The following is a 13,310-nucleotide window of genomic DNA, read 5'->3' on the forward strand; positions in this document are numbered from 1 at the left end:
GGACTTGATGGATGGTTGGATATGGTTGTGAGAGATAGGAATTTGGGTTTTAGAGAGGGAAGAATCAAGGATAAATCCCAGGGTTCTGGCTTAATTATGCAGCTAGGTAAATGGTGGTACTTGTCACTGACTGGAAACAAGAGGAAGGACAGGTTTTGGGGAAGGTAGTGGTTCACTTTTAGGTTTGTTGAATTTCAAGCATCTGAGAGAAATCTGAGAAGGGGGATCTATGAGGCAGTTGGATATGTGGGGCTTAAGCTTAGGAAGGAGATCAGGGCTATAAATACATGTTTGTTAGTCATCAGCATACATGACCAAATTGAAGCCATGGGAGTGAGACAGATCAAGACAGATCAAGGAGAGAATAGATAGAACAGCATGAGAAAAGAGAATCCAGGACAGAAACTTGAGAAACATCATCACTTCCTTGTAGTGGTGGAAGAAGAGAATCCTACAAAGATGAAGAAAGAAATAGAGGAGAAAGAAAAATTAAGTAGGGAGTGAGAAGCCCAGGAGAGTGTAATGTTATGGGAATAGAGGGAAGAGAATATTTTCAAAAGGAGGGGATGTGGTTGGCCATGGCAAATGGCTTTTACTTTCATCAGAATCTTAATTTTTTCCTTTGCATTCTGTGTAATGTTTATTTTAACAAGTGTTGCATTAACATTTATATTTTAAATTGTAACAAGATTATAATCCTGCATAGTGCTTGCACTAAGCTTTCCATGGTAGTTACAACAGTTCTAAATTATATCTAATAAAGGAGATTAATAATGGTAGGTCAGGAGATGAGTAAAATTATGTTACTAACTAACTTGTTTCAAGGAAGAGTGCTCTAATGATCTAGAGCATTCTTATCTAAATATCACCAAGCCTCTACTTTTACAGGTAACTCCTGGTTATAGAAATTAATAAAATTAATTTTAAAAATTGGGTCCATGTTGGTATCAAGAATTTTTTAAGTGGTAAGTACAACAACTTGGACCGCTTTCTTGGAAGACTGCATAGTTAATTGTGAGGGAGCGTGTATAGTTCGAAGAAGTCCTTATCTTCTGTTTTTAGAAGGAATGAATCCTACCATTAGGTCAGCTAACCAAGCAAATCACAGCACTTTTCGTAAAACTGTACAGTATATTTGGTCTGTAAAGTGGTAGTCATTGTGGAGTATATGGGATTTGATGTGATCCATGTTTTTTTTTTTTTTTTTTTGCGGTACGCGGGCTTCTCACTCTTGTGGTCTCTCAGGCTCTGGACGCGCAGGCTCAGCGGCCATGGCTCACAGGCCCAGCATGTGGGATCTTCCCAGACCGGGGCACCAACCCGTGTCCCCTGCATCGGCAGGCGGACTCTCAACCACTGCGCCACCAGGGAAGCCCCATGATTCAGATTTTTCTTAAGGCAAAAAATAATTTTGTGACCTTTTAATGCCATGCTAGACAAGCTCTGATAAGCCCACTTGTGGGTTATCTCTTTTGAGAAGTATAAGTTCATTTAACTTAATATCCATAATTCAGATTTTATGAGTGCTGAATAACAAAGTTATTATTTAGAATATAGTCAGTAGGTTGCACTATTACTGTTGACATCAGACTATTTGAAACTTATTATATTAGAAAAATTTGCCATTGTTTTATAAATCAGTTTTACAGGACTTCCCTGGTGGTGCAGTGGTTAAGAATCTGCCTGCCAGTGCAGGGGACATGAGTTTGAGCCCTGGTCCGGGAAGATCCCACATGCCACGGAGTAACTAAGCCTGTGTGCCACAACTACTGAGCCTGTGCTCTGCAACAAGAGAAGCCACCGCAATAGAAGCCCACGCAATGCAATGAAGAGTAGCCCCCGCTTGCCGCAACTAGAGAAAGCCCACGTGCAGGAACATAGATCCAGTGCAGCCAAAATAAAAATAAAATAAATAAATTTATTTAAAAATAAATAACTGTTTTACATCAAGAATATGCACTTATGTTTTAGAGATAGTTATTAAGAATTGATTTGAAAATTAATACAGGGCTTAGAATCTCATTAGATTAATTTTAATATTATGGTCAGAAAAGGTGAGAAAAAGAATTTGAAACTGCAAAGTAAAAGATTGATTTCCTTATCGTGTTGACATAATTGTTGACATTCAGAGTATTGTTAGCTGTTATTTTTGTGTATTGGGTTGGCCAAAAAGTGCATTTGGTTTTTAAGTAAAAATAAAAGACATATTTTTCATTTTTACCAAGAACTTTATTGAACAACATATTCACCCTTTTGTTCCACTACCTTCTGCCATTTTTCAGGCAACTTTGTAATTCTGTCTTCCCAAAACTTTTTATCTTTTTGAGCAAAGAACTGTTCCAGGTGCCTTTTACAGTCTTCCAGGGAATTGAAATTTTGTCCATTAAGAGAATTTTGTAAAGACTGAAATAAACGGAAATCTGAAGATGCCATGTCTGGTGAATACGGCGGATGAATCAGAACTTCTCAGCCAAGCTGTGACAGTTTTTGCCTGGTCATCAAAGAAACACACAGTCTTTTGTTATCCTGATGGAAGGTTATGCGTTTTCTGTTGACTAATATCAGACGCTTTTTGTCGAGTGCTGCTTTCACTTGGTCTGATTGGGAGCAGTACTTGTTGGAATTAATTGTTTGGTTTTCCAGAAGGAGCTCATATTAGAGGACTCCCTTCCAATCCCACCATATACACAACATCACTTTCTTTGGATGAAGACCGGCCTTTGGTGTGGTTGGTGGTGGTTCATTTCACTTGCCCCACAATCTCTTCTGTTCACATTATTGTACAGTATCCACTTTTCATTGCCTGTCACAATTTGTTTTCAAAACGGAATGTTTTCATTATGTTTCAGTAGAGAATCTCATGTGGAAATACGGTCAGGAAGGTTTTTTTCACTTAACTTACGTGGAACCCAAACATCAAGACGATTAACATAACCAAGCTGGTGCAAATGTTTTTCAATGCTTAATTTGGATATTTTGAGTATGTTGGCTATTTCCCGCGTGGTATATCGTTGATTGTTCTCAATTAATGTCTCTATTTGATCAACTTCAACTGGTCTACCTGACCGTGGAGCGTCGTCCCGTGAGAAATCTCCAGCATGAAACTTCAGAAAACTGCACAAATCTTTTTTGTGTGTTTCAGTTGCGTTTTTACCTTTCTTGAAATAATAAAACATAATATGCCGAAAATGTTGCTTATTTTCTTCCATCTTCAGTATTAAAATGGCTACACAGGGGCTTCCCTGGTGGCGCAGTGGTTGAGAGTCCGCCTGCCGATGCGGGGGACGCGGGTTTGTGCCCCGGTCCGGGAGGATCCCATGTGCCACGGGGCGGCTGGGCCCGTGAGCCATGACCGCTGAGTCTGCGCGTCCGGAGCCTGTGCTCCGCAGCGGGAGAGGCCACGGCGGTGAGAGGCCCGCGTACCACAAAAAAAAAAAAATTGGCTACACAGAAATTCACCAATTTGATAAGTCTTTTTTTAAAATGCACGCTGATATGACAGCTGTCACATACAGTCTAACAAAATTGTTTCGAATGAAGTTAAAGACAACTAAGTGCTACTAGAGCCATCTTACGGAAAAAAACCAAACCTTTTGGCCAACCAATCTTTAACTTGGATACTAACTATAATTAACTAATGAAGGACTAATGCTTCTCACATTTTGGACTAGGATCAGGAAAATGTTTCCTTGAACTAGAAACTATTAAGAATAGAGGATATTACTTTTCTACAGAAGTATCCCATTTTAAGATATGGTTTATAAAATGTGGTGCTTAATTATGGGACTAGGGTATTTGTCAAATTAGGGAGATCAAAATATTGTTGAAGATCAATTAATGTGATTAAGGTATCCTTAGGAAGAATGACTAGAGCATAAAATAATATAAAAAGAAAAACCACACAGCCAACTGGTTAGTGTTTAGCATAGTACAGGAGGTGGTAGGAAGTGAGAGATGTTATTTGGCGGTTGCTAGAATGGTGCTTTATTCTGGAGTTGTAGTAATGTAGGCTTCTTTATATTTAAGTTAACTGCATCTTAAACTTTAAAAAATTTCAGTTAAAAAAAGTAGCTTGTAGACACAACAACCAATTTTCAGGGCTGCTGCACACTTAGACTGTGTGCATTATGCAATTCTTTGTAATGCTTTGGTTCCGTCCAGATTTGTTGGGAAGGAAATGCCCTGGAAGGTGGTGTGTGGTTTATTAATCAGTTTGAGGAGGTTGGTTGGTATAGTTCAGTTGAGTCTTACCTGCTTTAGCTTTAGGTTGAATTTTTGGACCTAAAAACCAAGAACCAACTTCCAAATTGGGCCCCCACTCATTAACTCATATTTTCTGTGAGTTCCTTTTTAGGAACCTAATTAATAGTCACTTTGCAACTTTTAGCTTAATACTAATTACTTTGTAATGCTTTCCATATTAGTTACCTGTTGCTTTATAACAAGTTACCACAAAACTCAGTGGCCAAAAACAATCAGCATTTATTATCTTCTCTCCCTCCCTCCCTCTCTCCCTTCCTTCCTTTCTTGCTTCTTTCCTTCCTTGTCAAGAATTCAGAAGCCGGGGCTTCCCTGGTGGCGCAGTGGTTGAGAGTCCGCCTGCCGATGCAGGGGACACAGGTTCGTGCCCCGGTCTGGGAGGATCCCACGTGCCGCAGAGCAGCTGGGCCCGTGAGCCATGGCCGCTGAGCCTGCGCGTCCTGAGCCTGTGCTCCTCAACGGGAGAGGCCACAACAGTGAGAGGCCCGTGTACCGCAAAAAAAAAAAAAAAAAAAAGAATTCAGAAGCCGTTTAGCAGGTGGTTCTGGCTCAGGATCTCTCAGGCTCAACTGAGGGAGGATCCACATCTAAGCTCACTCAGGGTTATCAGCAGGCCTTAGAATACCTGCTTCCAGCTGTTGGCAGGCCTCAGGACTCTGGTTGTTGGCCAGATACATTAATTTATTGGTCATATGGGCCTGTCCATGGGGCTGCTCACAACATGGCAGCTTGCTTACCCCAAAGCAAGATATCTGGGTGAAAGTCACCAAAATGGGAGCCACTGTCTTTTTATAACCTAATTTTGGGAGTGACATCCATTACTTCTGCCAAATTCTGTTCCTTAGAAGTGAGTCACTAAATCCAGCCCATACTCAGATGGAGGAGATTATACAGAAGGGCGTGCATATCAGGAGGTGGGATCATTGTGGACCATCTTAAAAGGCTGCTCATCACATGGTCCTTTAAAGTTTAAAACTTTTTGTGGTTGTTGCAGAATTCTTTCCTGAAAGGGAGGCTTATGGAGGAAACCCAAAATATAAAATAGATAAATGGAGAGCTGTTCTGTCCAGAGCAGTGGTTCTAGGGACCTAGAGCTTACCTGCTAGCATCCCTCCACTTCAGTCTGTTCATTTCTGAACAGATTGAATATTAGTATCTTTACTGTCTAATGTCAGTCAAGAACATGAATATGTACTATTTTTCTCATACTTTTAGAATTTGTCAGCAGTTGCAGTTCTAAAATTCTAGCTTATAAATAAAAATCAGGTATTGGAACATTGAAAATGATTTGTATAAATGTTTCTGGCAACTTTAATGGTCTAAGAAGCTTTCTTTACTAGTAAATCTAATGGAATGACTGATTTTGTAATATTAGCAGATATAATTTATATATTGGTAGGATAATGTTAGTGATTTACTTAGTAACTACTGTCTAGAATGTTTCTTAACTATTTCCAAATTATATGTATTTTTGTATAAGTGGTATTTGCACTTTTAATATTCATGTGTTCTTGTATCTCTTTCATGCTGCACATCGTGATTCCTAATCAATACCATAAATTACTTATTTTCTTTATCTTGCAATATAAAGAATATAGTCTCAAAATATAGTACAGTCATCCCTTGGAATCTATGGGGGATTGGTTCTGGGACCTCTTGGTTACCAAAATCTGAAGATGCTCAAGTCCCTTACTAAAATGGTGTAGGAGTTAAACATAAACCTGCATACATCCTCCCATATACTTTAAATCATCTCTGGGTTACTTATAATTCCTAATACAATATAAGTGCTATGTAAATAGTTGTTAGCATGTTTTGCTTTTTGGAACTTTGTAGAATTTTTTTTCCGAATATTTTTGATGTATGGTTGGTTGAATCTGTGGATGCAGAACCCCTGGATAAAGAGAGCCAACTGTACCAAAATTAATACAAACACTAAATCTCTAAACTTAGAATTTTTTAATAGTTCTTTAAAGATATATAAAATCATTTGAAAATAATTCAATTTCTGGGTGGTTATGTTACAATTTGATATATGGTTAGATTCCAGGCATGGTTTTTAAATTCATTACTTATATTTTTATTAACTTAATCCTCACAATTGCTCTGTGAAGTAGGTTCTGCTGTTACCCCTATTTTACAGATAAATACAGTTTTTTCCATCTTGATTTTAGGTTAATTTATGTTAAGAAAATAGTACTCTTTTTGTTTGTTTCTTTATGGGTTCATGTAGAGCTAAGTAGTGGATAAGGCTGAAGGAAAGGAAAATTTAATTAAGAAACAGATTATCTGATGAGCTGTTTAAGGAGCAAAAAAGGATGACAGTTTCTGTAAATAACATTATTTAGTAAGTAAGTGTATAATTCACTTTTGACCTTATTTTGGTTAACTGAGGTACACACATCCCCCCATATTTATGAACCATCAATAATGTCACTGAAATATGTGTGAATATATGTATAATGTTGAATTTTATTACACTGCTAAAGGATTTCAAGTCCAGGATTTACCACGAACAACTTTCCACAGCTATAATACCTTACATTAGAATTTTAAATCTTAATTGAAAGTTAGAAAATAATGGACTTGGAATCACAAAACCAGTTGTAATTTAAGTTGCTTCTGGCCAAAATACAATGTCTAAACTAATGGGTAGTAGTGGAAGTGAAAGTTAGCTAAATAACTCTTTTTTTTTGAACAGTTCTTTCAAAAGTTGAAATTGATTTTATGCAGTAGATTCTCATTAGTGAAACACTTGATTAGGTTCTTGATTACTAAGGAGTACCTTTTTGTGGATGGGCGTTACAATTATTAGAGCTTACGGAGGATACTTTTGAATAGAGTATCCTAATTTCTGGAATTTCTTTTCTCAGCTGTTTTGATAAAATCCATCTTAGTTGAGCTTATGCTATGATAACAACAACAAACAGCTTTGAATACTGGTCTCTTAAGTGAACCTTTTGGTTACCTTAAAATATTTTCAGTATATTTTGATTCTCAAATTATTTTTTAAAATGCACTTGATTTTATTTTCAGTTCATAAGATCTGAGTCTAAATGGAGACTGCGTGTGTTACTATAAATTAAAATTGGAAATTATCATTTAGTTCTTAATGACAACTTTTATACTACCTTATACCATAAGGATAAAATATTTGGATTATTGCTCCTGTATCTGTTGCATCAATCCAAACACGTAGAACCTTCATGCCATGTACTTGCTTACTTTTCAGGGAACAGATGTTAACTAGGAATCTAGTTAACTAGATGGCCCTTTTGGCGTTTATCTCTGTATTACAGTTAGAAATTGAGTTCTGTGTAGTGCCCCTGTTTGCCTGAGTGGGTCATTTGAAAGCTAATGCATTAAGCAGCTCGTGCAGCTCAATGTCAAAAGAACAAACAACCCAATCCAGAAATGGGAAGAAGACCTAAATAGACATTTCTCCAAAGAAGATATACAGATTGCCAACAAACACCTAAAAGGATGCTCAACATCACTAATCATTAGAGAAATGCAAATCAAAACTACAATGAGGTATCACCTCACACCGGTCAGAATGGCTACCATCAAAAAATCTACAAACAATAAATGCTGGAGAGTGTGTGGAGAATAGGGAACCCTCTTGCACTGTTGGTGGGAATGTAAACTGATACAGCCATTATGGGGAATGGTATGGAGGTTCCTTAAAAAACTAAAAATAGAACTACCATATGACCCAGCAATCTCACTACTGGGCGTATACCCTGAGAAAACCATAATTCAAAAAGAGACATGTACCACAATGTTCATTGCAGCACCATTTACAATAGCCAGGGCATGGAAGCAACCTAAGTGTCCATTGACAGATGAATGGATAAAGAAGATGCGGCACATATATACAATGGAATATTACTCAGCCATAAGAAAAACAAAATTGAGTTATTTGTAATGAGGTGGATGGACCTAGAGTCTGTCATACAGAGTGAAGTAAGTCAGAAAGAAAAAAACAAATACCGTATGCTAACACCTATGGAATCTAAAATAAAAAAGGTTCTGAAGAACCTAGGGGCAGGACAGGAACAAAGATGCAGGCATAGAGAATGGACTTGAGGACATGGGGAGGGGGAAGGGTAAGCTGGGATGAAATGAGAGAGTGACATTGACATATATACACTGCCAAATGTAAAATAGATAGCTAATGGGAAGCAGCCGCATAGCACAGGGAGATCAGCTGGGTGCTTTGTGACCACCTAGAGGGATGGGGTAGGGAGGGTGAGAAGGAGACACAAGAGGGAGGGGATATGTGGATATATGTATATGTATAGCTGATTCACTTTGTTATACAGCAGCAACTAACACAACAATGTAAAGCAATTATACTCCCAGAAAGATGTTAAAAAAGAAAAGTGAAAGGAAAAATAAAAGCAAAGGATCCTAATTCATCCAAAAAAAAAAAGCTAATGCATTAATTATTGTTATTTTTTAAAACTCAGATTTATATAAAAATGGATATAATTTATCTGAGACAATTTGTATTTTTAAGTGGGAATCTAGGAAAAATCGGTTGACATGGTGCTGTCAACCTTTACCAAATACAAATACTACCTTATAAGAAGATTGACACGTCAGATTTTCATTAGAATTACATTTTCAGTTTGTTTTTTGTTGAGTAATGATTTTATACCCAATTTTATCCTGTTTACTCTTAAAACAAAGGAAAAGCTATACATTATCTTTAATTTTTTCCATAGAACAAAGAACCATGAAACCATATGTTTCTTGAAGGTAAGGGATAATTATTAAATAGGAGCATAATGGTAGCAGGGAAGACTATAACTGAAATGTATCTGTATCTTCAGTAAGAGCTAGTGTTTGAAGTCATCACTGTTCTAGCACATTAAAATGAACATGTACCTGATTAATATGTATTGAGTTAAAGGTAAAGGCGGTCTTCATGTGAACCTGAAATAAAGTTCTGTTGAGGAGACTTTCTTCTGTTAGGAATAGTTTTTTGTTTTTCAATGACAGGTCCAATTTAAAAAGTATAACATGGGGGGTGGGTGGGAAGGGGAAGCTGGGAGGAGGTGAGAGAGTAGCATTGACATATATACATTACCAAATGTAACATAGATAGCTAGTGGGAAGCAGCTGCATAGGCACAGGGAGATCAGCTCGGTGGTTTGTGACCACCTAGAGGGGTGGGATAGGGAGGGTGGGAGGGAGATGCAAGAGGGAGGGGATATGGGGATATATGTATACGTATAAATGATTCACTTTGTTATACAGCAGAAATTAACGCAACATTGTAAAGCAACTATACTCCTGTAAAGATGTAAAAAAAAAAATGAAATGGAAAAAAATTAAGTAAAATAAAATAATCTATTGCTATAAAAATAAAAAATATAACAGTTAATCAAAAATGTTACTGTACTACTTTGTACAATTATTTACATTAAAATCAGCATCATTGTTTATCAGTGGCCTGGCATACCTTTTTTTTTTTTTTTGTGGACATGTGTACGTGGTTTGTTTGTTATAGGTGACAAATGGTTATTTTAAAGACTTATTGACTGATGAATGGGAATTGCATTGATGCTTTTTATCTGAAGCCTTACAGATTGTTAATCCACTGTGGTGGCCTCTACACCAAAATTCAAGCAATGTTAATGACAATGGCTAGTTAAGAAATGGTAGATTTTGTTCAACTAATTATCCTTTACTAATATTAAAAAATGATGGTGGTGTTTTAGTGAGATAGAATAGTCTGATAGCTGATTTTTTATATATTAAAATATAGCTGTTGTTACAGCTGGAGATTTTAAAATGAAACCATTCAAATCATTTTCTTTTCCTTGTGTTTCTGATAATGCCAGAAGTTTCTGTTGACCTCATAGTTAGCACATTGTTTCTGTATTTACTTTGGTGCATTCATATATAATAATCTGATGAATTTATAACTCTGTCCCCTGTAGTTCTACATGTATTAATAATCTCAAATGAATTTAAATAATTTTCTTATTCTGATAGAGAAGAAAAAGCTGGATCACTTACCAGTAACTGGAGTTCTCCTATTGGGTAATCTCCACAGATCCACATTCTTTGAAGTTATTGTGAATGCCTCGAGGACCAAGGGACCGTTGAAATTTCCAATTTCAGGAAGGTAAGCAAGCACACTGAAGCATGTCTCTAGCATCTCCCAAATCCCCTCCCCCCAACTTTCTTACATATGCGTCTGTACTGCATGCCCCCTCAGTTCCAGTGGATGCCCATCAGGAAGATTCTCATGCTGGACAGAAGGGCAAGAGAGGTGGATCTGTGAGGGAAAAGACCCAATAGGATAACTCAAGTTGCTGGTAAGTAATCTAGTTTTCACAGACTTAAGATTTTTTCCCGACATTTCTTCTCTTCAGGAGTTCATTTAATTACAAAGAGAGGAAGTTGTTTGGGATAGCCTCTTTTTGTAAGTTTGATGTGGATTATAGAATTTACTGTATGGATGATAAATACCTAGTGCTTAACAGGTACATGAATAAATGTGACATTAATTTTAAAGTATACATTTACATAATAGCTGTTTATAAAAAGTATATATTTATTACCTTTTGATAAATAGTGCAATAGTTCTAAAGCAGTGTGAGGAAGCTATATGTTGAATTATTTTAATTCCTTTATTTGTGATGTTTGTTTTATTGAAGTAGATACTTGTACTGTAAAATTTCTGCTTATGTCAAATTCGGCCAAATTCTTTTGGCACAGTACTAAACAGCAAGAATAGTTTTACTTCTTACTGACCTAGTTTTCAATGTACCTTTTATTTCATTGAAGGTATATTTGGAAATAATTCAGGGTGTGTTGCAATTATACTTACCACTTCATTGTTCATAATGGATTGGCTTATTGATGTGAAGGGGTGACATAGTTGGTTCACTATGAGCTCTGTGATTCCTCATGTACCAACCCCATTTATTTATGTAAATGTTAGAATTGGACAGAGTTCCTTGCTTCCCATTTCTCTCTCACTCATTCTGCATTGTTACCAGGTTACTTAAAAGGCCACTTATAGCACATAAAGACCTGTAGTGGTGCCGTGCTCTTGTTGTTTATAAAATTTCATCCATTTGCTGGGTACTTAGGGCCTCCCGTAATCTAATCCCGTCCTATTTATCCAGCCTTAATTTCTTCAATTTGAAACTTTTGTTTTGTTCTTACCAGGATACTTCTCATATTTATGCTTTGGCTTGTGCTTTTCCATTTTCTTGAAATGACCCTCTTTTCATTCTTCTTCTCTATACTTTAAGGTTGAGGTCAGGTCCTACCCCTTACATGAATCCTTTTATGCTGGCATCTCTGTTATTTCTGCTTCTTCAGTGGAAAAATGAGATTGTTATGAGGATTGAATTAACTAATTCTTAGAATGTACTTAGAACAATGCCTAGTGCCACATAGTAACTTCTCTTATGAGCTGTTATTTGATTGTAGTTTGATCTTAAATATTTCTGTGATTGTAGGTATAATTCTTATCTGTATGACACAGTTTAGCTTTAAATATTAGCTTCAGGTTGTATTGATTGTTATTTCTTCTGACATAAAACTCTTAAGCTGACTTGTATGGTCTTTGAGAGCAAGGATAGGATTTTATTGTGTTATCTTACTTCCTAACATTAGTGACTGAGATTAAATCGTGCCCATTGAAAAATTAGTTTTTATGTAGAATCACAAATATACTTGCCAGTTTTTTCATTTATAAAACGGGTTCATTTGGCTAATCAATCCTGTTTGTACTGTGTATTTTTTCTTAAGAGCAACAACTTTTTTCCTTCAAAGCTGGTATAGTGAAATTATAATTGTTTAATACACTATAAACTTCCATTGCACATTAGAAAAGAATGTATAGCTTTGAGAGTGTTAATTCGATTGTATTCACTTTAAGACTCTGTGTAGTAGTATACTTGATTTTTGAGGTTGGAATATCTTAGCAGATTATTGCTTGATTTTTTTCAGAAATGCTTGGATTTAAGATACCTGTCTGATGAAGCAGTAAATGAAATCTGATTTCAGGGTCACTGAAGGAAGGAAATGCTTTTTGACAGATTGATTGTCACTTCTAAATAATCACCAGAGAACCACTTCAGGTCTAATTAGACAAGCCAAAATGAAGAACAGTTAGTCAGATGATTTAAGTGTTTGATTTGAATCTGCTGACTCTTCAGTCTCCTGGTGTTCTTAGTGTGATATGGTATGAGAATACCCTTGTTCTGTAGAGATGTGTGCTGAAATATTTAGAAGTGAAATATCATGATGAATTCAGAAGAATAATGTGTGGGTATCTGGATGTGGTGATATGCGTATGTAAAGAGAGAGAAAAGGAGAGAGAGAGCAGATCTAGAAAATTTTAACAGTTTAAAATCTAGGTGAAGGATATGGTGGTATACATTGTACTTTCAACTTTTCTGTGGCTCTGATATTTTTCAAACAAAAGTTGGGGAGAAAGTATTTTATAAAGAACTTTATTGTGATTCAGTTTCTCTAATTCTAAAATGGCAATAATAGGACTTATTCTTTCCATGCCTTGATGCAGGTAGGCACAGTGGGATAACATTCAGTAGAACAGCATTCAAGAGAGCTCTTAAGAAGTATTTTTTTTTGACATTAAAGAAGAATTTTATAATGGAGAACTTTTCAAAGAACATTTCACCTAAAAGTATATTAGATTAAAGTATATCTATTCCTTTTTTATTATTCAGAGCATATTCCATTATAATTGAATAAGAACAGTCAAGAAAAAAATATATGTAGATATATAAATTAACCAATTGAAATCTTGAAAATGAAAAATATATCTAGTTATAAAATAATCTATGGGCGACTTCCCTGGTGGTGTAGTGGTTAAGAATCTGCCTGCCAGTGCAGGGCACATGGGTTCGATCCCTAGTCTGGGAAGATCCCACATGCCACAGAGCAACTAAACCTGTGCACTGCAACTACTGAAGCCCACGCGCCTAGAGCCCGTGCTCCACAGCAAGAGAAGCCACCGCAGTGAGAAGCCCGTGCACCACAACTAAGAGTAGTCC

The 13,310-nt window shown here is 36.5% G+C and overlaps 1 protein-coding gene across 2 annotated transcripts in view; it reads left to right on the plus strand.

Moving 5' to 3' along the window:
• YAF2 (YY1 associated factor 2) overlaps positions 1-13,310 on the plus strand; it is a 65,510-nt gene that overhangs the window by 13,305 nt on the left and 38,895 nt on the right. The window contains exon 3 of one of the 2 annotated variants that reach the window (XM_065887569.1): positions 10,328-10,399. The exons of the other annotated variant lie outside the window; for it this stretch is intronic. Coding sequence (XP_065743641.1) covers positions 10,328-10,399 — 72 coding nt within the window. The remainder of the gene's footprint in view (positions 1-10,327; positions 10,400-13,310) is intronic. 2 annotated transcript variants of the gene reach the window in all.

Source organism: Phocoena phocoena, chromosome 11, assembly GCF_963924675.1.
Source record: "Phocoena phocoena chromosome 11, mPhoPho1.1, whole genome shotgun sequence".
NCBI lineage: Eukaryota > Metazoa > Chordata > Mammalia > Artiodactyla > Phocoenidae > Phocoena > Phocoena phocoena.